General features: G+C 43.8%; 1 protein-coding gene across 1 annotated transcript in view; it reads right to left on the minus strand.

Moving 5' to 3' along the window:
• The window catches only part of THSD7A (thrombospondin type 1 domain containing 7A), a 730,410-nt gene that overhangs the window by 34,529 nt on the left and 670,417 nt on the right, over positions 1 to 25,464 (minus strand). Inside the window, exons 22-26 of the mRNA XM_073582113.1 lie at positions 22,764 to 22,905; positions 19,578 to 19,693; positions 18,413 to 18,530; positions 14,878 to 15,023; positions 4,003 to 4,177 (exon numbers count right to left, since the gene is read on the minus strand). Of these exons, the coding sequence (XP_073438214.1) occupies positions 4,003 to 4,177; positions 14,878 to 15,023; positions 18,413 to 18,530; positions 19,578 to 19,693; positions 22,764 to 22,905 (697 nt within the window). The remainder of the gene's footprint in view (positions 1 to 4,002; positions 4,178 to 14,877; positions 15,024 to 18,412; positions 18,531 to 19,577; positions 19,694 to 22,763; positions 22,906 to 25,464) is intronic.

Genomic DNA, 25,464 nt, shown 5'->3' on the forward strand with positions numbered 1-25,464 from the left:
GGTGATTTCTCTGCTGGATTCTTGGAGACCAGTCTGATTCCTGCTTCCCAAAGATAAGTTTTTGCTCTGCTATTGAACTTATTAGTTTTGTTTTGTTTACCTTGTTTTTTGAAGTTCAGCCATCCCCTGTCGGGGGTGTGCTGAGTTCCATTTTTGTCTCTGATTAGTTTGTCTCTTTGCTCTGTCTTCAGAATTTACCTGAGTGCTGATATAGTCTTTTTGAAGTCCTAGCGACTTCAGGGCCTGTTTTTCCTATCAGACGGTTGGGACATTTTTTGGTAGAGTTTTTTACGGATTGCAGACAGCAGCTTTTCTATCCTGTCCTTTTTAGTTAGCTTGGGCCCCATCGTTTGCTCAACCTATCTTTCTATCTGTGTTAGTGTTTTCATCTTGCTTCACCGTCATTATTGCTTTGGGGTCTACTCTGGGGCAGTTTAGATTTCCCCTTTCTTTCTTTAGGCCTATTTAGTTCTCTGGCTGTGATCGAGGGGTCTAGGGCATCGTAGGAACCCCCCACGGCTACTGTTAGTTGTTGTGGATAGGATCAGGGGTCTGCAATCCGATAGCTACCAACCTCTCCGGTTTTCTGGACTTAGCTTGTATTTTTGTTTTTTTCCTCCTTCGGTGACTCATTCATAACATCCGGGGCTTAAGGGGTTAATAGACTTTTTGTCCATTTTTTTTCTCAGTAGATCCAGAATGTTGTTCTGAATATTTCTTTTTTAGATTTTCTGAAGAGCCCCTGAATTGTTTGCTGTATAAGACACAGATACGTAATAATATTATTATTATTATTATTATTATTACTAATAATAATAATATCCTGGCTGTTTGCTGTGACCACTAGGGGGCACTATCTGCATACCAATTTAACCCCAAATGAATTTTTTCATTTTGCCATTTTTAGGTTTTAGTGGACGGAGCTGAGTTAACTATAGATTTTATTGCTATCATTTCAAGAACTTTTAGGTTCCTTTTCTTTACTATTGTGAAAAAACAGCAATTTTGGCATTGATTTTATTTTTTTATTACTGTTCATGGCATTGTATAGATAGTGTTCCTAATCAATATGGATTCGGCAATAATAACTCCATATTACTTTTTTACTGCCTTTTTTTTAAGGAAATTTTTTTTTTAAATGAATAAACTTTTTTAAAACGTTTATTAACTTGTATTTACTGGTATATTAGGACTTAATAAACCTTTTAGTGACAGAGCCATTTTGCAGCTTAAAGAGCAGGACAATTTTTACAATTCTGACCACTGTCACTTTATGAGGTTATAACTCTGGAACGCTTTAATGGATCCCGCTGATTCTGAGATTGTTTTTTCGTGACATATTGTACTTCATGTTAGTGGTAAAATTTCTTCGATAAGTCTTGTGTTTATTTATGAAAAAAACGGAAATATGGCGAAAATTTTGAAAATTTTGCAATTTTAAAACTTTAAATTTTGATGCCGTTAAATCAGAGAGATGTGTCACACAAATTTCTTAATAAATAACATTTCCCACATGTTTACTTTACATCAGCACAATTTTGGAAGCAAAATTTTCTTTTTTTTTAGGGACCACATCACATTTAAAGTCATTTTGAGGGGTGTACATGACAGAAAATACCCAAAAGTGGCACCATTCTAAAAACTAGACCCCCTCAAGGTGCTCAAAACCACATTCAAGAAGCTTATTAACCCTTTATGTGCTTCACAGGAACTAAAGCAATGTGGAAGGAAAAAATTAACATTTAACTTTTTTTTGCAAAAAATTTACTTCAGAACCAATTTTTTTTTATTTTCACAAGTGTTAAAAGAGAAAATCAACCACAAAATTTGTTGTACAATTTCTCCTGAATACGTCGATACCCCATATATGGGGGTAAACCACTTTTTCAGCACACGGCAGAGCTCACAAGGGATGGAGCGCCGTTTGACTTTTTCAACGCAGAATTGGCTGGAATTGAGATCGGATGCCATGTTGCGCTCGGAGAGCCCTTAATGTGCCTAAACAGTGGAAACCTCCAACAAGTGACCCCATTTTGGAAACTAGACCCCTTAAGGAACTTATCTAGATGTGTGGTGAGCACTCTGAACCTTCAAGTGCTTCACAGAAGTTTATAACTTAGAGCCGTGAAAATAAAAAATCATTTTTTTCCACAAAAATGATCTTTTCGCCCCCAAATTTTTATTTTTACAAGGATAACAGGAGAAATCATACCCCCACAGTTGTTGTGCGATTTGTCCTGAGTACGCTGATACCCCATATGTGGGGGGAACCACTGTTTGGGCGCATGGGAGAGCTTGGAAGAGAAGGAGTGCCATTTTGGAATGCAGACTTTGATGGAATGGTCTGCGGGCATCATGTTGCGTTTGCAGAGCCCCTGATGGGCCTAAACAGTGGAAACCCCCAACAAGTGACCCATTTTGGAAACTAGACCCATTAAGGAACTTATCTAGATGTGTGGTGAGCACTTTGAACCTTCAAGTGCTTCACAGAAGTTTATAACGTAGAGCCGTGAAAATAAAAAATCATTTTTTTTCCACAAAAATGATCTTTTCGCCCCCAAAATTTTATTTTTACAAGGGTAACAGGAGAAATCATACCCCCACAGATGTTGTGCGATTTGTCCTGATTACGCTGATACCCCATATGTGGGGGGCAACCACTGTTTGGGCGCATGGGAGAGCTTGGAAGGGAAGGAGTGCCATTTTGGAATGCAGACTTTGATGGAATGGTCTGCGGGTATCATGTTGTGTTTGCAGTGCAACTGAAGGGCCTAAACAGTAGAAACCCCCCTCAAGTGACCCCATTTTGGAAATTAGACCCCCCCAAGGAGCTTATCTAGATGTGTGGTGAGCACTTTGAACCCCAAAGCGCTTCACAGAAGTTTATAAACGCAGAGCCGTGAAAATAAAAAGTCTTTTTTATTTCCACAAAAGTGATTTTTTTTTTTAGACCCCAATTTTTAGACCCCCAAAGTTGGTAAATAGTGGAAACCCCTCAATTCTTGCTCCAACCCTAACCCCAACACACCCCTAGCCCTAACCCCAACTCTAAACCTAATCCAACCCTAATCCCTAATCATAATTCTAACCCTAATCCTAGTTCGCCCTAGCCCTAACCCTAGCCCTAATGGAAAACTGAAAAAAATATATATTTTCTTTATTTCGTTATGTTGGCCTAACTAAGGGGGTGATAAACGGGGGGGTTATTTACTATTTTTTTTTTATTTTGATCACTATGATAGTTTATCATAGTGATCAAAATGAATGAATGGAATCTGCCAGCTGGAGCGGGCAGATTTCCGGCGGGCGCACTGCGCATGCGCCCGCCATTTTCTTCCGGATCCAAGATGGCGGCGCTCACCGGAGGACGCCGGCAGGACGCGGGACCACCGGGAGGGGACCCTGGACCACGGAGAGGTACCGGGGGGGATCGGGGACCCTAGTTCTCTCTCCTCTGATGTGCGATCACATCAGAGGAAAGAGAAATTTAATGCAAAATCGTGGGTTTTTTTGCGGTCGCCGGCTGCCGAGACCCCGGAGAAAATCCGACACTGGGGGGCGCTATTCACTTTCTCCACAGCGCCGTGAATTAGCAGCGCTGTGGTTTTAATACACTTAGTTACCGCCGTTAAAAGGCTTATCGGCGGTCGCTAAGGGGTTAAATATGCCTGAGTGCCCAAATTGTTATATATATATATATATATATATATATATATATATATATATATATATATATATATATATATATATATATATTGCATATATAGATATATGTATGTTTTGGGAAAAAAAAATATATTTTGTTATTAGATTTCACTAAAAATGTTGCATCGTTTGGGTTTTACAGTTCTTTATTTTCCTGCGCATTCAACTTTTAAGTGTCCTGCAGTCGTAAATCAGCTGTGAGAAGCTCAGAAAATTCCCCGTCATTCTGTCAAACAAAATGGTGTTTGAGGATAAGGATAAAGCAAAGATAAAGCAAAAGGAAGATGGGGCCAATACCTGGACATGGCACGGTGCACGACTCCTCCAGTACAATATTCTTGTCTCCATCCACAACCAGTTCGATTTCTCCGCAGAATTCTTCATCCACCACTTTCCCAGCGCCTTCCCGAGATCCGTCATGAACTACACAAGAAATGTTCCTGAATCTGGTGCCCTCACCGCATTGAGCATCCTGGGGGGTGGGAAATGGTGAGATTAATGGAAATGGGAAGGAATTACATGTAGTATGTTCAGTGTGTCTGGAGTAAGGTGACCCCAAATGCGTGTAAGCTCTTGGGGTGACATAATGGGTATCAGCTGCACTGCCTCCTACCCTAGGCAGACATACTGCTGGAATGCTCTGATTGCTATTGGCCCTTTAAGTCCAGTGGGCACCAGCATCTTGTGTGTATTTTAGAAAAAAAAAAGATAAACGAAAATAATTAAATAAAAAAAGTATAATTAATAAAGAAATAAAAAATATAATGTTTTCCAAAATAGTACTAATAGAAAATATACTACAACTAGAGTTGAGCGATACCGTCCGATACTTCAAAGTATCGGATCGGAATGGATCGGCCGATCTTAAAAAAAAGTATCGGTATCGCCGATTCCGATACCGGAAGTCCCATTCAAGTCTATGGGACTTCCGGTATCGGAATAAGAAAAATCCTGTTTTTCCCTTGTACAGCCTCTCTGGGGTCTGTACGGGCCTTTCGGGGGGCTGTGCCGGCCTGCCAGGGGGTCTGTGCAGGCTCCGGTGGTCTGTGCCGGCCTGCCGGGGGGGCTGTGCAGGCTCCGGTGGTCTGTGCCGGCCTGCCGGGGGGCTGTGCCGGCCTGCCGGGGGGCTGTGCAGGCTCCAGGGGGCTGTGCCGGCCTGCCGGGGGGCTGTGCCGGCCTGCCGGGGGGCTGTGCCGGCTCCGGGGGGCTGTGCCGGGCTGTGCAGGCTTCGGGGGTCTGTGCAGGCATCGTCCAATGGGACTACAAGTCCCATCGGGCGATGCCTGCTACCATGACAGTGATTGACACATTAGCCAATGATGGGACAGTAGTAGTCCCATCATCCGGCTAATGTGTTGAATGTAAAAAAAAAAAAAAAAAAAATTACATGCTACATACATGCTACATACATACAACATGCATACTACATACTACATACATGCTACATTCATACTACATACTACATACATGCTACATTCATACTACATATATACTACATGCAACATACATACTACATATATACTACATGCATGCAACATGCATACTACATATATACTACATGCATGCAACATACATACTACATGCTACATATATACTACATGCAACATACATACTACATATATACTACATACATACTGCATGCTACATATATACTACATGCATGCAACCTACATATATACTACATGCAACATACATACTACATATATACTACATGCAACATACATACTACATATATACTACATGCAACATACATACTACATATATACTACATGCATGCAACATGCATACTACATATATACTACATGCTACATACATACTACATACATACTGCATGCTACATACATACATGCTACATACATACCACATACATACTACATACATACTACATATATACTACATATATACTACATGCTACATACATACTACATATATGCTACATGCTACATACATACTACATATATGCTACATACATACTACATACTACATACATACTACATACTACATACATACATACTACATATATACTACATACATACTACATACATACTACATGCTACATACATACCACATACATACTACATGCTACATACATACTACATATATACTACATGCATGCTACATGCTACATACATACCACATACATACTACATAACTACATATATACTACATGCATGCTACATACATACTGCATGCTACATGCATGCTACATACATACTACATACATACTACATGCTACATACATACCACATATATACTACATACATACTACATACAATACATTCATACAATACATACATAGACATACAGTACATATAACATAGAGTAACATACTTACCAATACTTGTCACATTGTTCCCCGAAGCCATTGTCTTTTACGGAATAAATATTAACATAACAAACCACAAAAATACTCACCCACGATCCGAAGCAGTCCACGAGTGTGTCCCACGACGATCTTGGGTAGAGAACTGCAGCATCAGCTGTTGCTGCCGTTCTCTACGGGCTGCAGGAATCCAATGACGGAAGGTAGGTATCCTTCCGCACTGTATTCCTCCGCCACTTAAAAAAAAAAAAGTCCCTAGTCTCACTTTATGCCATTGCTGCGTGGGAAATTCCCACGCAGCAATGGCATAAAGTGAGACTAGGGACTTTTTTTTTTTTTAAGTGGCGGAGGAATACAGTGCGGAAGGATACCTACCTTCCGTCATTGGATTCCTGCAGCCCGTAGAGAACGGCAGCAACAGCTGATGCTGCAGTTCTCTACCCAAGATCGTCGTGGGACACACTCGTGGACTGCTTCGGATCGTGGGTGAGTATTTTTGTGGTTTGTTATGTTAATATTTATTCCGTAAAAGACAATGGCTTCGGGGAACAATGTGACAAGTATTGGTAAGTATGTTACTCTATGTTATATGTACTGTATGTCTATGTATGTATTGTATGAATGTATTGTATGTAGTATGTATGTATGTAGTATATATGTGGTATGTATGTAGCATGTATGTAGTATGTATGTAGTATGTATGTAGCATGCATGTAGCATGCAGTATGTATGTAGCATGCATGTAGTATATATGTAGTATGTATGTAGCATGTAGTAAGTATGTAGTATGTATGTGGTATGTATGTAGCATGTAGTATGTATGTAGTATGTATGTAGTATGTATGTAGTATATATGTAGCATGTAGTATGTATGTAGCATGCATGTAGTGTGTATGTAGTATGTATGTAGTATGTATGTAGTATGTATGTAGCATGCATGTAGCATGCAGTATGTATGTAGCATGCATGTAGTATATATGTAGTATGTATGTAGCATGTAGTAAGTATGTAGTATGTATGTGGTATGTATGTAGTATGTAGTATGCATGTAGTATGTATGTAGTATGTATGTAGTATATATGTAGTATGTATGTAGCATGTAGTATGTATGTAGCATGCATGTAGTATGTATGTAGTATGTATGTAGTATGTATGTAGTATGTATGTAGCATGTAGTATGTATGTAGTATGTATGTAGTATGTATGTAGCATGTAGTATGTATGTAGCATGCATGTAGTATGTATGTAGTATGTATGTAGCATGCATGTAGTATATATGTGTTATGTATGTAGTATGTATGTATATATGTGGTATGTATGTAGTATGTATGTAGTATGTATGTGGTATGTATGTAGTATGTATGTAGCATGTAGTATGTATGTAGCATGCATGTAGTATGTATGTAGTATTTTTTTTTTTTTTAATTTTTTTTTTTTTTTAACATTTAACACATTAGCCGGATGATGGGACTACTACTGTCCCATCATTGGCTAATGTGTCAATCACTGTCATGGTAGCAGGCATCGCCAGATGGGACTTGTAGTCCCATCGGACGATGTTTGCACAGACCCCCGGACATCAGCACAGCCCCCCGGCAGGCCGGTACAGACCCCCACAGGGTGCACAGACCACCGGCAGGCCGGCACAGCCCCCCGGCAGGCCGGTACAGACCCCCACAGGGTGCACAGACCACCGGCAGGCCGGCACAGCCCCCCGGCAGGCCGGTACAGACCCCGGGCAGTCCACACAGCCCCCCGGCAGGCCGGCACAGCCCCCCGGCAGGCCGGCAGAGACCCCCGGAAGGCCCGAAATGACGGCGCATCATGATGCGCACACACCGCGCATCATGATGACGTCAGGCTGTCAATCAACTGAACTTCCGATTCCGATGCCGACTTCCGATATTGAAAAAATATCGGAAGTCGGTATCGGAATTCCGATACAGCAAGTATCGGCCGATACCCGATACTTGCGGTATCGGAATGCTCAACACTAACTACAACATGATCTGCAAAAAAATATTAAACAAACAAACAGCTTCATTGAGAAAACATAACAAAAGTATCCGATGTTTTATTGGGGAAAAGTAGTGGGAGATAAAAAAGACGATACAACCTTGGTATCGCCACAATTGTACTGAACTGCAGAAATAAAAGTTAATAATAATAATTCCGCCCGGAAATCACCTAAGAAGGTGCCACAAGAGCGCACCATAAAATGAACAGAATATACAGCAATGTCATGCACATGTTCTGTTTTACGTCACTTCATAAGCTAGCCCACGCAATACTTGAACGTATAGAGTAAAAGAGGAAGGCGGTGAAGCCTCTGCAAAAAGACGGCAAAGACGCCGGTAAAGCAGCTTTAGGAAAACGACTGCTGGCATTTTCCAGAAGTGGCTTTGCCTGGGAAAAAAAAAGACGCGTACACAGTATTAAAAACAGGATTTTTTGGTTGCTTACCGTAAAATCTGTTTCTCGGAGCCTTCATTGGGGGACACAGAGACCATGGGTGTATGCTGCTGCCACTAGGAGGCTGACACTATGCACAGAAAAAGGTTAGCTCCTCCTCCGCAGTATACACCCCACCGACCGGCACTAATTTCCTCAGTTAGTGAGAAAGCAGTAGGAGAAGTAACAAAACAAAACAGAATGAAAACAGGACAGACAACTCAACTGTAATCAACAAACAACCTAAGAACAGGAGTTGCAGAATATGGGAGGGTGCTGTGTCCCCCAATGAAGGCTCCGAGAAACAGATTTTACGGTAAGCAACCCAAAAATCCTGTTTTCTCGTTCGCCTTATTGGGGGACACAGAGACCATGGGACATCCAAAAGCAGTCCCTGGGGTGGGAAACAAACTTCCATCAGGTCAGCGGACTCACCACCGCCGCCTGCAAGATCCTTCTGCCTAGGCTGGCATTCGCCGAAGCATAGGTGTGGACCTTGTAAAATTTGGCAAACGTGTGGATCGAAGACCAGGTTGCCGCTTTGCAGAGCTGCTGCGCAGAAGCTTTGTGGTGCACCGCCCAGGAGGCACCCCCTGCCCGGGTAGAGTGAGCTCTAATTCCCGGAGGGGGCACTCGATGCTTGACCTGGTAGGCCTCCAAAATTACCAATCTGATGCAGCGAGCAATGGTAGCCTTGGAGGCCGGCTGACATTTCCGCGCACCATCTGGAATGATGAAAAAATAGTCTGTCTTCCGCAAGGGAGACGTCCTAGCCAGGTAGACCTTCATGGCCCCGACCAGGTCTAGTTTGCTCAAGGAGCGTTCCAGAGGGTGGATTGGACCCGGACAAAAGGACGGGAGAACAAAGTCCTCATTTAGGTGAAAAGTGGACACCACCTAAGGAAGGAAGGCGGGGGCCGCAGGACCACCTTGTCCTGATGGAGCACCAGGAAAGGGGGGCGCAAGAAAGGGCCACCATTTCCGACACGCGCTGGATGAAGGTGATGGCCACCAGAAAGTCCACTTTCCAGGAGAGAGGGGACAGGGAGACTTCCCTGAGAGGTTCAAAGGGAGACCGTTGAAGAGTCTCCAGAACCAGATTGAGATCCCATGGATCCACGGGAGCGCGGGTCGCAGGTGCCGTATGAGCCACTCCCTGAAGAAAGGTTTTGACCTGTGGATGGGAGGCCAACATCTTCTGAAAAAGAATGGAGAGCGCTGAAACCTGACCCTTCAAAGAACTGAGGGAAAGGCCCGCATCTAGGCCTGCCTGGAGGAACGCCAGGATAGAAGGGAGAGAAAAGGACATGGGCGGAACGTCATTGGCCTCGCACCAAGTGAAATAGGCCTTCCATGTACGATAATAAATTCTCGAAGACGATGGTTTTCTAGCCCGGATTACGGTGTGAATAACCCGATCTGAAAAACCTGACCGCCTCAGAACCGCGGTTTCAACAGCCACGCCGTTAAATTAAGTGGCAGAGAATTGGGATGGCAGATTGGACCTTGAGACAGCAGATCCGCTCTGTCTGAAAGCTTCCAGGGGGCGTCCGCGAGAAGATTGACGATGTCCGCGAACCAAGCCCTTCTGGGCCAATCCGGAGCGATGAGGATGACTGGTACGCCTCCGCCTTGATTTTCTTCAACAGCTTGGGAAGAAGAAGGGGAGGAAACAGATAAGGGAGCTTGAACTGCGACCAGGGAATGGTCAGAGCCTCGGCGCCCACTGCGAGAGGATCTCGGGCCCTGGATACGAACTGTGGGACCTTCCTGTTCAGGCTAGATGCCAGCAGGTCCACGTACGGAGTCCCCCAACGACGGCAAAGCTGATGAAAGACATTCGGATATAAGGACCACTCTCCCGCCGTGAGACCCTCGCGGCCGAGAAAATCGGCGGCCCAGTTGTCCATGCTGGGAATGTGCACTGCGGATATCGCTGGGACCAATACCTCTGCCCAGTGGAGAATCCTGGACACTGCCGCTAGAGCCGAGGAGCTCCGTGTCCCCCCTCGGTGGTTGACATATGCCACCGCTGTGGCATTGTCTGTCTGAATCTGGACCAGCAGACCCCTGAGAAGCCTTTCCCAGTGAATGATAAATCGCCCGTATCTCGAGGACGTTGATCGGCAGAGTTGTCTCTTGGGTCGACCACCGACCCTGAACCCTCCGATTGCGAAACACAGCTCCCCAGCCGAGAAGGCTGGCGTCCATTGTCACAATCTGCCAGTAAATCGGAAGGAATGACCGGCCCAGGGAAATGAGGGGTGACGTCAGCCACCAATTGAGGGACTGTTTGACCCGGAACGAGAGGCGAATTGGACGATCCAGGGAGAGAACGGACCTGTTCCACTGAGACAGTATGGCCTGTTGAAGCGGTCTCGTGTGAAATTGAGCAAAGGGGATCGCTTCCGTCGTCTATACCATCTTTCCCAAGACTTTCATGGCTGACCGGAAAGATGGAAGCTTTAGGCTCTGTAGCGATCGAACATCTCGCCGCAGAGATGAACAGGTGCCGAACAATAAGCCTAGAAACACAAGACGCTGAGTCAGAACGAGGTAGGACTTCCTCTTGTTTACGAGCCACCCAAACTGGACAGGGTGTCGAGAACGATGGTAAGGCTTTGGAGAGTATGGTGAAAAGACGGAGCTTTGATTAGAATGGCGTCGAGGTACAGGAAGAGTACGAGACCTCTGATCCTCAACAGGGCTATCAACGCCGCCATGATCTTTGTAAACACTCTGGGCGCGGTGGCAAGACCGAACGGCAGGGCGACAAACTGGTAGTGGTCCTGATGAATCGCAAAACTCAGAAATATCTGATGCCCGTAAGATGGGGACATGCAGATAGGCATCTTGAATGTCTATTGAACACATGAATTCCTGCGCCTCCATGGAAACGATTACTGAACGGAGGGTCCCCATCCTGAAATGACGCAGGCGGAACCTCTTGTTCAGCAGTTTGAGGTCCAGAATGGTCCGAACCGCGCCGCCTTTTTTCGGCACTACAAATAGGTTTGAGTAAAACCCTGGGAATCGCTCTGTTTCGGGAACGGGCACAATGACCCCGGAACGGAGAAGCGAGTCGATGGGTGCAAAGACGCCCGGAACTAAGGCGGGGCCTTTTGGAGGACGGGACTCGAAGAAGCGATCCCGGGGCCGAGACACGAACTCTATCTTGTTTCCTAAGGATACAACTTCCCTGACCCAAGCGACTTCCACTGAGGCAAGCCAGATGTTCCTGAAGAAAAGGAGTCGGCCGCCCAGTTGGAAAGGCGCCTCGGGGCTTTACAGATAGTCATGCCGAAGTGGACCTTCCAATTCTGGACCCTCTGCCCTGGGAGGAGTGAGATCGCCAGGATGAAGTGGGCATAAAGGAGACCTTCTTCCTATCCTGGCGTGCTTGCGGCCTTTGTTGGTTGGAAAAAGATTCTGCCGTTGCGACGCGGCGGAAAGACCGAAACTGACACCCTGGAGGGGGTCTACGAGGCTTGGACTGTGGAAGAGAGCTTGTGCCCCCAGTGGCGTCTTTGATAATCTGGTCCAGCTGGGATCCAAAGAGACGCGCACCCTGAAAGGGCAGATTGGTAAGGGATTTTTTAGACGACAAATCCGCCTGCCAAGCCTTGAGCCAAATTGTACGTCGGATTGCAACTAAGTTGCTGGACGCTTGAGCTGCCCAAGAGGCGGCCTCCAAGGAGGCCGAGACCAGATAATCCCCGGCATGGGAGATCTGGTTGGCTATCTCGGCCAAACACTCTGGTTGGGCTCCATCAAGAATGCCTTGGCAGAGATCTTCCGCCCAAGCAGCTTTGGCCTTTGCTACCCAAGTAGAGGCAAAGGCTGGGCTTAGCACCGTCGCAGCCGCTTCGAATGCTGACTTTGCTAAGGATTCCATGATCCTGTCGTTAGAATCCTTCAAAACCGCCACACCTGAAATCGGAAGGACCGTGCTGTTAGATAGTCTGGACACAGGAGCGTCTACAGAGGGAGAAGCCGACCAGTTGTCGGTAAGCTCTTGAGAGAATGGATACAGCATGCCGAGGCGCTTCCCTCTTTGAAAGCGCCTGGACGGATTTTCCCTTTCCTGTTGAGGAGCTTGGCAAACTCAGAATGAGGAGCGAAGACTCCGGAAGGTGTTTATGCCCGTCTGAACGAAACCTCCTGATCTGAGGGTTTCGCAGGGGAGTCTGTGATCTCGAAAGTATGGTTAATCGCTGCAATGAGGTTCTGTACCGTAACCTTCATGTCCGCGGTATGGTCCGAATCCAGCTCTAAAATCTCCTCGGATGGCGCATCCGAGAATGCTTCGTTTGACTCAGGTGAGGATGCACGGGAAGGAAACTGCTGGGAAGGACTATGTGGTGAGATGGAGCGAGGGGAGGATTCCGGCCGGAGATCCTGCCTGGGTCTTTTGCGGCTCATGGTGGCTGGTTCAGGTGGAACCTCTTGTGACCTGCTGGGTCCTGCAGAGGAGCCCAGGGACAATTTATGAAGAATGGCCACTAGGGACTGAGACGCCCTGGTGAGATACGCCACTGATTGAGATTCGCTCTCACGTGGAGCAATAGGGGGCTCCTGGGCAGCGGCTGGATGGGGGGAAAGTCACTGAAGCAGTGCCGGAAGGATGGGGGACAGGAGGCAGAGGAGGGTGTCAGACTGCAGATGCAGAGCTACTCACGGTCTGGTGTCCTGTAGATGCTTTCAGCGAGCGCTGCTGCACAGCTCGTCCATATCTGTAGGACCACAGAAGCGGCGAAGGAGTCCGGTTGACAGGCTGGAGAAAATGGCGGCCTCCTGAGAGCCCGGTAGAAAAAACGCGCGCTTCCTTGTGGAGACAGGGAGGGCGGGGTTAACTGCAGCCAAAAGGTGGTACCGCCCGCTGCTGAGCGCCGCCTCTGAAGCGCAGATGTAGAGGGAAAGAGCGGAGGGCGGCCTAGAATGGGAGGGAGCGAACGGTGGGCGGGCTTAGAACGGGCAGGAGAGAAGCCCGCCTAAGGAAAGAGGCGGGGGGTGTGGCCGCGACGCCGAACAAGGCCGCAATAGAAGCCGGGGCCTGGAGTAGATGCGGCTGCCGGCGGGGAGCACGGGGCGGCGCGGAGGCAACGCTGCACTGCCGCGCGATCGCCCCACAATGGATCCATGCCTGCCGCCCGGCTGTTGTCGAAATAAGATAAGTGCAGCCGAGGAGGGGAGGGAGGGGGGGGGCGCAGAGAGAGGAAGAGGCTGCTGAAAGGAGCCGTGACACCTGGGGATGTCATTAAGGGTGCCCGCTCCGCAAGGTACCCAAGCCTGCAGCATGGCTGGCCAAAATAAGAGAGGTGTAGCTGGGGAGACGTGGGAGGCTAGGGAGAGGAGGTGACTCCGGGGTCCCATACTAACCTCTCGGCAAAAACCTGTACCTTATCATGATGCTGTCCTCTTCCATAGAAGGAGGTCCGCGTCTCGTCCAGACCGACAGGCTCTGGTGGGCGAGTGGGTGGGAGAAGGGGGCGAGGACAAGGTGGATCGCCTGACACGCATCCGTGCTCGGGGCTCTTGGTCCTGCCGTGGAGAGCTATGAGGATATGGGGTGGCAGTACACGCCGTACTCATAGTCTCTTTGTGGGAGTACGGATGTGACTGTTCACTCCGTATCCCTCCGAAACCTGCAAGAGAACGACGCACGCTGAGGTAGATATGGGTCTAATGAAAGACCCGTGTCCACCTCCTACTGACACTAAGCTAAACTGAGGAAATTAGTGCCGGTCGGTGGGGTGTATACTGCGGAGGAGGAGCTAACCTTTTTCTGTGCATAGTGGCAGCCTCCTAGTGGCAGCAGAATACACCCATGGTCTCTGTGTCCCCCAATAAGGCGAACGAGAAATCTGATTTTAAATTTCCTCTACCAAAAAAACTATATATTTTTTTAATTCTATAGTTTATTTGCACCCCAAAGTTGTGACATTAAAAAGCCACAAAAACCAGCCCATATTATGGAAGGAAAAGTTACAAAGTTGTGATAAAAGTTGAAAAAAAAGCCAAAATTAGCAAAATTGGCTGCGTTCTTTTACTATGGTCGTGCCATTTAATTCACTATAGACTTTAGTGTCAGTATTATAGTGGGGTGTGCATTACAAAACACGTTGTAGTGCCCAGAGGGGCAGGCATAGCACCTGTGCCACCCACCATGGGGCTCAAAGAGTTAAATATGGGCAGCTATGGCATCTAACAAAAGGCTGACCCCAGTTCTTGAAGAAGGGGCTGCTAGAGGTAATATCTTATGGCTTGGGTTATAGAAAAAAAGCATATTCTGGCCAACAGAACACTGACACATAAAGACTTCTTATTCCATTATGGCCCATAGAGACATAACAGGGAGGTATACAATTCGAAAAATTGGGAATAAGGATTGAGGTTACCTCCACCGCACATTGGGACCAGCGCCCGTACTGCCATCTGTAACACGGCTTCACTGGGCACGGCTTAGATTGCTCCATCTGGGAAGGACAAGGTCTCCCATCTCCTTGGGAAGGTTGGATCACCGTCCTCCTCCGGGTCATCTTCCCTGTAATGTAAGAAAACCAATTATAGCAATATTAGAATAATAAATAAATAAAAATAGTTATGGTATATTGGATCCAGTTTTCATTCAACTTTGAACAGGACCTATCACTTCTGAGAAAAACACAAAACATGATGGTAGATGACATTATAAGACTTTTCCTAAATATGTCATTAGTACATCAGATGATTTCCTCACTCTTAAGGGGGCTTTACACATAGCGATATTGGTAGCGATATCGCTATGTGTGATACTTACCTCCGACCGGCTCCCCCGCTGGTTATCGCTGATCGTCCACGTCCATTTCTCGTCGGCTGCTTCCTGCTGGCGCCGACGAGCGATGCGTGGATGCGGGCGGGAGGACGTCATCATTGCCGCATCTGAAAGGTAAGTAAGACCGCTGCTGCATCGCTGGTGAGATCTGCCTGTGTGGCAGCTCACTAGCGACCATTTAGCGATGCACCAGCGATCCTGACTGGGTCATATCGTGGTCGGGATCGCTGGTGCATCGCTAAATGTAAAGGGGCCTTTATAGGGGTTTTATTTTACCAAAGTGAATTAAAAATCTGATAAGATTCTCTGGAGAAACACGAACTATGAGGCTGATTCAATGAAGCAGATGAGGGCTAGATAACATTTTCTGCTCAGATCGGGAAGGATTTACGGTTATCTCTTATTAATTCCCATTTTGTAGAGGCGCTAGTCCGTAGAATATAACGGGAAAATCTATTTGCCTATTGTTAGCAGAAATTCAACAAAGGCAAAGTACAAGCATATTGAATTCATCAGTATAGTTCAAAAAGCAACATATCATAAAAATTCAAATCAAGTAAAAATGTTCCTGAACTTTGCTAAAATTAGAATACTAATATTTATTAGCTATATAATAGGATGCCACTGTGTACAACCCAGATACAGAAGGTGCTTCTAAATAGGTAATATACAAAAGGAGGGCCTGTCTGCTTGTAAAGGGTTTATCTGCTACAGGAGAACATAACTGTCTATAAAGAACTAGAGGAGCATTGCTGCTTATAAAGGATTAAAATATTTCAGGAGGACATTGCTGCTTGTAAATCTACTAGAGGGTTAATTTACTATCGGACATAGCTGCTTGTAAAGGGTTAATCTGAGACTCATCACATACCCACGTAACCCTCACCAGTTGTGAGGGCATTGGGAAGCATGGCACCTTTATGATAGCCCCCGCTAACACCTGAAGGAGATAGCAGAAGAAATCTGTGAACCCCTCTCCATAATCTTTGAAAATTCTTGGAGAACAGGAGAAGTCGCAGAAGACTGGAGAAGAGCAATGTTGTTCCTATCTTCAAAAGGGGAAGAAGGTGGACCCAGGCAACTATAGGCCGGTGAGTCTGACTTCTATACCAGGAAAGATCTTTGAACAAATTATTAAACAACATGTATGTCAGTACCTGGATAAGAATGAAGTGATTAAACAGAGTCAGCATGGGTTTGTAACTAATAAGTCATGTCAGACTTACTTAATTTCCTTCTATGACAGAATCACTGATTGGGTAGATCAGGGAAATGCTGTAGATATAGTATATCTTGACTTCAGCAAAGCATTTGACAAAGTATCTCACACAATCCTTATTGAAAAAATGGCTAAGTATGGAATGGTCAAGGCAACTGTTAGGTGGATTCATAACTGGCTTAGTGATCGGTCCCCAAGAGTGGTCGTAAATGGCAGCACATCCAGTTGGAAGAATGTCTCAAGTGCGGTACCACAGGGCTCTGTCCTGGGCCCTGTATTGTTCAACATCTTTATCAACGATTTAGATGAAAGAATTGAGGGTAAACTGATTAAATTTGCTGATGACACAAAGCTAGAAGGGATAGCTAATACTAGGGAAGAGAGAGGATTCAAAAAGATATAAATAAACTGGAGCAGTGGGCAGCAACTAACAGAATGGGTTTTAACAGGGAAAAATGTAAAGTACTACATCTGGGCAATAAAAATGAAAAAAGCTTATACAGAAAGGGAGGAATAGGGCTAAGCAACAGCACATGTGAAAAAGACTTGGGTATACTAATAGATCACAGACTGAATATGAGTCAACAGTGTGATGCAGCAGCAAAAAAGGCAAATGCAATTCTAGGATGTATTAACAGAAGCATACAGTCTAGATCACGTGAAGTCATTATTGCCCTCTACTCCTCTTTGGTCAGACTTCATCTGGAATACTATGTCCAGTTTTGGGCGCCACATTTTAAAAAAGACATCAACAAACTGGAGCAAGTTCAGAAAAGAGCGACCAGAATGGTGACCGGTCTGCAAACCCTGTCTTATGAGGAAAGGTTTCAGGATTTGGGAATGTTTAGCGTGCAAAAGAGAAGACTGAGAGGAGACTTAATAGCTGTCTATTAATATCTGAAGGGCTGTCACATTGTAGAAGGATCATCTTTATTCTCATTTGCACAAGGAAAGACTAGAAGCAATGGGATGAAACTGATTGGGAGGAGACAGATTAGATATTAGAAAAAACTTTTTGACAGTTAGAGTGATCAATGAGTGGAACAGACTGCCACGAGAGGTGGTGAGTTCTCCTTCAATGGAAGTCTTCAAACAGAGGCTGGACAGACATCTGTCTGGGATGATTTAGTGAATCCTGCAATGAGCAGGGGGTTGGACCAGATGACCCAGGAGGTCCCTTCCAACTCTACGATTCTATGATTCTATGGTTTTACAGTACAGTAATTTAAATTAATATTTATAAAATAGATCTTTATTACAATTGTATACATTTGTTACTTTCCTATTAATTTCACTTATGTATCATCATGTCACAGTCAGGATATTTAATGTTGATATATCTGAATGTGTCATTAAAGCCGTGGCTGATATATCATGCATGCAGTTAGGGGTTGTATGAATAATGGGTTCCCAACCTCCATTTAGAAGAAGGGTAGAATATTTTCCATATTTATCAGACAATTACCTGTCGTACATCAGCAAACCTTTTATATCAGATCCTAGAAGTCCTATGTAAAACTACTGAAAACATTGCTATAAGTTAGTGTCCATCCTTACCTTTAAGGATTTGGTTATTGATTCCAATTTATCAAGATACAAACTAGATGAATTATCACAAAATACTTGAAAAACAAAACTATGACTGGTAGCAGTGCACATCACAACCACTGGGTGGCACCATATAGCTACATATAGCAAAAACCTCTCCCGACAGAGTATTAGAAAAATTACATATTTGTGGGTTATCTAGTGACACTTATCTCAGGATATTTGAAGTCAAGAGGAGAGGTTCTGCTACATCTGTATTTACATATAATCTTTTGTAGATGTCATCCACTTGTTGGTCAAAGAAATATGATTTTACCATTTTAACTCACTTGGGTTGATGTTCAATACAAACCTGCAAGGCCACAATCTGTTGAGCACTTAGACCATGGAGACCAGTCCGAGAGTTGACAATTAACGGGACATTCAACGACACAGGTCGTGTTCATATGCCAGGTTTTCTCCAAACCGAGCTACGAGAAAGCGGATATTTCAGGCTGCAATTTCATACTAGGTATATTATTAAAGCAGCGTTCCCACCAAATATATTCCCCCAATCCAGTGGATAGATGGTAGATGCTATACTGGAGGGGGTCGGATGGCTGTGACCTCCATCTGGCATTAGCACTAAGGATCCTACTCTACTTTGCCAGTTGCTTCCAGCCCCGGTTATCACCATAAGTCATCTAAAGGGACCCTGTCAATAGGCTTGCTCTGGCTGTCACTGGCTTGGTCGCCCTGTACAGACATTTCTAGCAGGCTGGCATAATTTCAGAAGTAACTTATTACGCAGAAAAATAATTCCAGCGCTGTAAATCCAGAAAATCCATTTTTCTTTTATTCCATAACTTCAAATGGCATAAAAACAATTAAGTCATAGTCCAGACATTAAAAACAAATGCGTTTCAACGCAAAACCGTTCGTCTTAATTATTGACAAGGATCAAATGGCAGACTGAACATTTTAGACTAGTTCAATCCCACCCACCAGATCTGTCAAATCCAACCAGCTGTACAGCAAATTTGCAAGTGCGAGTTACTTTGCTAGGAACCCGGCCACCTCTAATAGACTGAACAGGTGGTCGGTAACATAGGCAACGAGCAGTAAACCATAGAATCAGAAATTCCTAATTCTTGAGAGTTTTTTCATAAGACACAAAGTCGCTTGTTTCTACAAGCACTTTGCAATTTCATCCATTTTAAGTCGTTGAGAAAACCCCTCTAAGCTTCAGTCGTATACTCCACTGGATGATAGAGCGACCTTGATGGAAAAAAAAGTGTACCTTAAAAAAAGAATGTATTATTTCCAAAATGCATGGAAACTTTATGTATCATCCCTGCAATGTCACAAAATTTGGTTGCATTTGCACAAAAATTGTGACTTTTTGCCTTTTTTATGCATTTTTATCAATGGAAGGAGCTTAGCAAAAAGGTGAGAGGCCTGTTACCATGTGACAAATTTACTATACTGTAGGGGAAGATCACACGGAGTGGAGTGTGAACTATACCGACACCACTTACCTCTTCACAGAACTTCAAAGCCACAGATTTTGCATCACTACGTACACAGTCCAGCATCCGAGTCTTAATTCCATTTCCACACACGGCCTTGTCACTGAGCTGACATGTGCTCCAGTCTGCAGAAAACACACAAGGCTGTAACCAACATTCCACTATCATCATTTCTTTCTGCTACAAAACTGTTTATATATATTCACAATCTACAGAAATGCTTGGTAACTTTGTATATATAGAGCTGCACTCACTATTCTGCTGGTGCAGTCACTGTGTACATACATTACATTACTGATCCTGAGTTACCTCCTGTATTATACTCCAGAGCTGCACTCACTATTCTGATGGTGCAGTCACTGTGTACATACATTACATTACTGATCCTGAGTTATATCCTGTATTATACTCCAGAGCTGCACTCACTGTTCTGCTGGAGCAGTTATTGTGTACATATATTACATTCCTGATCCTGAGTTACCTCTTGTATTATACCCCAGAGCTGCACTCACTATTCTACTGGTGCAGTCACTGTGTACATACATTACATTACTGATCCTGAGTTACATCCTGTATTATACTGCAGATCTGCACTCACTATTCTGCTGGTGCAGTCACTGTGTACATACATTACATTACTGATCCTGAGTTACATCCTGTATTATACTGCAGATCTGCACTCACTATTCTGATGGTGCAGTCACTGTGTACATACATTACATTACTGATCCTGTACTGATCCTGAGTTACATCCTGTATTATACTCCAGAGCTGCACTCACTATTCTGCTGGTGCAGTCACTGTGTACATATATTACATTCCTGATCCTGAGTTACCTCTTGTATAATACCCCAGAGCTGCACTCACTATTCTGCTGGTGCAGTCACTGTGTACATACATTACATTACTGATCCTGAGATACATCCCATATTATACTCCAGAGCTGCACTCACTATTCTGCTGGTGCAGTCACTGTGTACATACATTACATTATTGATCCTGAGTTACATCCTGTATTATACCCCAGAGCTGCACTCACTATTCTGCTGGTGCAGTCACTGTGTACATACATTACATTACTGATCCTGAGTTACCTCCTGTATTATACTCCAGAGCTGCTCTCACTATTCTGCTGGTGCAGTCACTGTGTACATACATTACATTACTGATCCTGTACTGATCCTGAGTTACATGCTGTATTATACTCCAGAGCTGCACTCACTATTCTGCTGGTGCAGTCACTGTGTACATACATTACATTACTGATCCTGTACTGATCCTGAGTTACATCCTGTATTATACTCCAGAGCTGCATTCACTATTCTGCTGACAATGCATAAGCTTTTATCGCTGAATATTAGAGATTATGAATAGCTAGATGATAGATATATACCTATATACAGTCATATGTTAAAGTTTGGGCACCCCTATTAATGTTAACCTTTTTTCTTTATAACAATTTTGGTTTTTGCAACAGCTATTTCAGTTTCATATATCTAATAACTGATGGACTCAGTTATATTTCTGGATTCAAATGAGGTTTATTGTACTAACAGAAAATGTGCAATCTGCATTTTAACAAAATTTGACCGGTGCAAAAGTATGGGCACCTCAACATAAAAGTGACATTAATATTTCATAGATCCTCCTTTTGCAAAAATAACAGCCTCTAGTTGCTTCCTGTAGCTATTAATGAGTTCCTGGATGAAGGTATTTGTGACCATTCCTATTTACAAAACAATTCCAGTTCAGTTAAGTTTGATGGTCGCCGAGCATGGACAGCCCGCTTCAAATCATCCCACAGATGTTCAATGATATTCAGGTCTGGGGACTGGGATGGCCATTCCAGAACATTGTAGTTGTTCCTCTGCATGAATGCCTGAGTAAATTTGGAGCGGTGTTTTGGATCATTGTCTTGCTGAAATATCCATTACCTGTGTAACTTCAACTTCGTCACTGATTCTTGCACATTATTGTCAAGAATCTGCTGATACTGAGTTGAATCCATGCGACCCTCAACTTTAACAAGATTCCTGGTGCCGGCATTGGCCACACAGCCCCAAAGCATGATGGAACCTCCACCAAATTTTACTGTGGGTAGCAAGTGTTTTTCTTGGAATGCTGTGTTTTTTAGCCTCCATGCATAACGCCTTTTTGTATGACCAAACAACTCAATCTTTGTTTCATCAGTCCACAGGACCTTCTTCCAAAATGTAACTGGCTTGTCCAAATGTGCTTTTGCATACCTCAGGCGACTCTGTTTGTGGCGTGCTTGCAGAAATGGCTTCTTTCGCATCACTCTCCCATACAGCTTCTCCTTGTGCAAAGTGCGCTGTATTGTTGACCGATGCACAGTGACACCATCTGCAGCAAGATGATGCTGCAGGTCTTTGGAGGTGGTCTGTGGATTGTCCTTGACTGTTCTCACCATTCTTCTTCTGTGCCTTTCTGATATTTTTCTTGACCTGCCACTTCTGGGCTTAACAAGAACTTTACCTGTGTTCTTCCATTTCCTTACTATGTTCCTCACAGTGGAAACTGACAGGTTAAATCTCTGAGACAACTTTTTGTATCCTTCCCCTGAAAAGCTATGTTGAATAATCTTTGTTTTCAGATCATTTGACAGTTGTTTTGAGGAGCCCATGATGCCACTCTTCATAGGAGAATCAAATAGGAGAACTACTTGCAAGTGGCCACCTTAAATACCTTTTCTCATGATTTGATACACCTGGCTATGAAGTTCAAAGCTCAATGTGGTTACAAAACCAATTTATGGTAGTACTTCAGGAAGTCAGTAAAAAGTAGTTAGGAGTGTTCAAATCAAGAAAATGATAAGAGTGCCCATACTTTTGCACCGGTCAAATTTTGTTTAAATGCAGATTGCACATTTTCTGTTAGTACAATAAACCTCATTTGAATCCAGAAATATAACTGAGTCCATCAGTTATTAGATATATGAAACTGAAACAGCTGTTGCAAAAACCAAAATTGTTATAAAGAAAAAAGGTTAACATTAATAGGGGTGCCCAAACTTTAACATATGACTGTACAATGCATTAGCACCGGACATACTGTATTTGCATAACCCCACCTCTGCTTGACAGGTTCACACCCCCAAGTATTATGTATAAGAGGTAAATCATTCGTTCCCTACACGTTTGCACAATGACTTTTTGGACCGCAGACATCACTGACCTGTCACATTGTATTCGTAATGGAAACAGTTCCTATTCAGGATGCATGGTTCGGTTTCGGTGGCAATATGGCAGACTTTGCCCTCTGCTGCCTGTCGTATGGGTATGGCTGACCTTTCGCGCAGTCCGGTTCCATCACATGGCTGGAAAACAGTAAAGTAAGCAGCTATTATAATAAACCGCAGTAACTGGGGTGAACATGGCAGCCGTACGGGAGCTTTCAATTACCGGCGGCCGCTTTTCTTCTGCGTCTGCAAACAGACATCACACATTAGACAAGCAAATTAAGCAAACAGCAATCTGCAGCCCGAGCCGAGAATTAAAATAACTAAACATGTCATTATGAAAGTTGGAACCACATTTGCATAATAATGCCGATCTGCCAGACAGAATCGCAGTGTTTGCAACTTCATTTTCATATTTTAATTACCCGTATTACGCAGCTTTCTACTGTTTTGTACATCGATAAGTTCTAGGCTGATGTATCATTATTTTGTTTTCTTTTTTAATTTTAATTAGAAAATAATGTGATTTTTTTTTTTATTATTTGCTTAAAACCAGATTCGGACATTTTCTTTCCAGCAGATAATTGGACGTATTAAAATTAAATCAGAAAATAAACCATTGAGTTTAGTGTCAGCCTATGCTCAATGCTCAACGGAAAGGGCAAGATGCAGATTTTGTTTTGTAATTATATAGAAAAATATATATGTATAACAGAAAAGCTGAAGATTGCGGCTAGAGATGAGCAAATTGATACACAGGACCCCTTGTCCAATGGCCTAGCCAGTATTCCAGGATCCCTGTAAATCGCCTCCTACCTGCTGACATCCTGTTTTGATTAATCATTCTGGCGTCATGTCTGCATCACTCCACAACCATCATGTTGCACGTACAAATCAGAAAAGGCGCTGGGGATTCCTGCAGATAGGAGGCGATTCACAGAGCCCAGGTCTGCCAGCTACCCAGTGGCCAAGGATCCTGTGCATCATTTTCATTATGTGTAGTCACAGCTAATTTTGTCCTTCAAGACTATGGACCTGTGGATCCTTTGGCATTAACTGACATTTATTTAGTAAATAAAATTGCCTTAATGCCTGCAATCATCATTCCGTCATTTAGTTTTAACATCCCATGATATGCAGTTTACAGCCTAACCCAAGATGCAAATTTGTATCCTTTGGGAGTGTCCCTATCAGTAATACAGGCTGGATGTGAGTTCTGTGTATCTAGATAGCTTCTATCTTGATTAACTCATGAGCACAGCTTCTATTCTGTACTCATTTCCTCTTCTTGTGCTTACCTCCTTATTTACAGCCTATTTTCTCTGCCCTACCTGAGACAATAGATGCTTTTTCCATATCTGCATGGTGTGGAGATCTGTGTACAACCTCCCGGCTATTATCTCTTTTTTTAGAGAGAAAGTTTGTTAACCTCTACATTTAGAAAGCAATTGGACAATAAAAAATATGGGATGTGAATGTGTACATAGGTTTAAGGTGTTATCTTTAAATCAGTGGAATGCAACCGTTACTATTTTATTAGTGCAGAAAGAATATCGATCAGCTGCGGCCAAAGAGCGCTGGGTGACTGGCTGCAGCCGGCATGTGGCATTACAAGTCACATCACTGGTTGTCACTCATCTTTCCAACAAACCACTATAACTATGAAATACCTTAACAGTTGTGGACAGATGATAAATGTTAATGGGATATTTATTTTATTTATTTTAGGGGGAAATGTTTTTATTTCTTTTTTAAAAGGGGAAAACACATGATTGTTATAAAGCGCCGTCATTCCTTAAAGGGCCAGCGCACACCAATGTAACGCTCTCCACTATAATCTATACGTGTCCTCATTAATCTAATATGTCATTTGCCTTCCAGACACCACAACTATATTTACATACTAATTAGATTTAGTCTAAGATGTAAAGTACTTGAAATTATCGCTGTAAGTTGGCATCAGAATAATTAGTATTCTAACAACCTGCCATTGTCTGACATCTAATTAATGTTATTATCCATTGTTGGAGACGGGAATATTCAATACGTCGTTTTCCCGCCTCTGTGGAGATTACTCGGTGAAATGTGACTTAGTATCAGGCGCGGAGCTGTGTATGGGTTGTTACACCTGGGCGTAAGATAAGGTAACCTGGAGGAAGCAGCCATTATATCCTGTACATGGAATGATGGGATGATTCTGGTTTTAGCATATTAAATGATTCTCTATTGACACTGAAATGTATAAAGCAACTAATAAGCGGCCAAAAGTCTTCTGACTTCAGTATTAATACACCATGTGTAATGTGACCCATAATAACCCTTGTTACATCAGGTAATATACCTCAGAGCTGCACTCACTATTCTGCTGGTGGAGTCACTGTGTACATACATTACATTACTGATCCTGAATTACATCCTGTATTATACCCCAGAGCTGCACTCACTATTCTGCTAGTGGAGTCACTGTGTACATACATTACATTACTGATTCTGAGTTACCTCCTGTATTATACTCCAGAGCTGCACTCACTATTCTGCTGGTGCACTCACTGTGTACATACATTACATTACATTACTGATCCTGAGTTACATCCTGTATTATACTCCAGAGCTGCACTCACTATTCTGCTGGTGCACTCACTGTGTACATACATTACTGATCCTGAATTACATCCTGTATTATCCCCCAGAGCTGCA

Source organism: Dendrobates tinctorius, unplaced genomic scaffold (genome assembly GCF_039654945.1).
Source record: "Dendrobates tinctorius isolate UK_male_01 unplaced genomic scaffold, ASM3965494v1 ptg000070l, whole genome shotgun sequence".
NCBI lineage: Eukaryota > Metazoa > Chordata > Amphibia > Anura > Dendrobatidae > Dendrobates > Dendrobates tinctorius.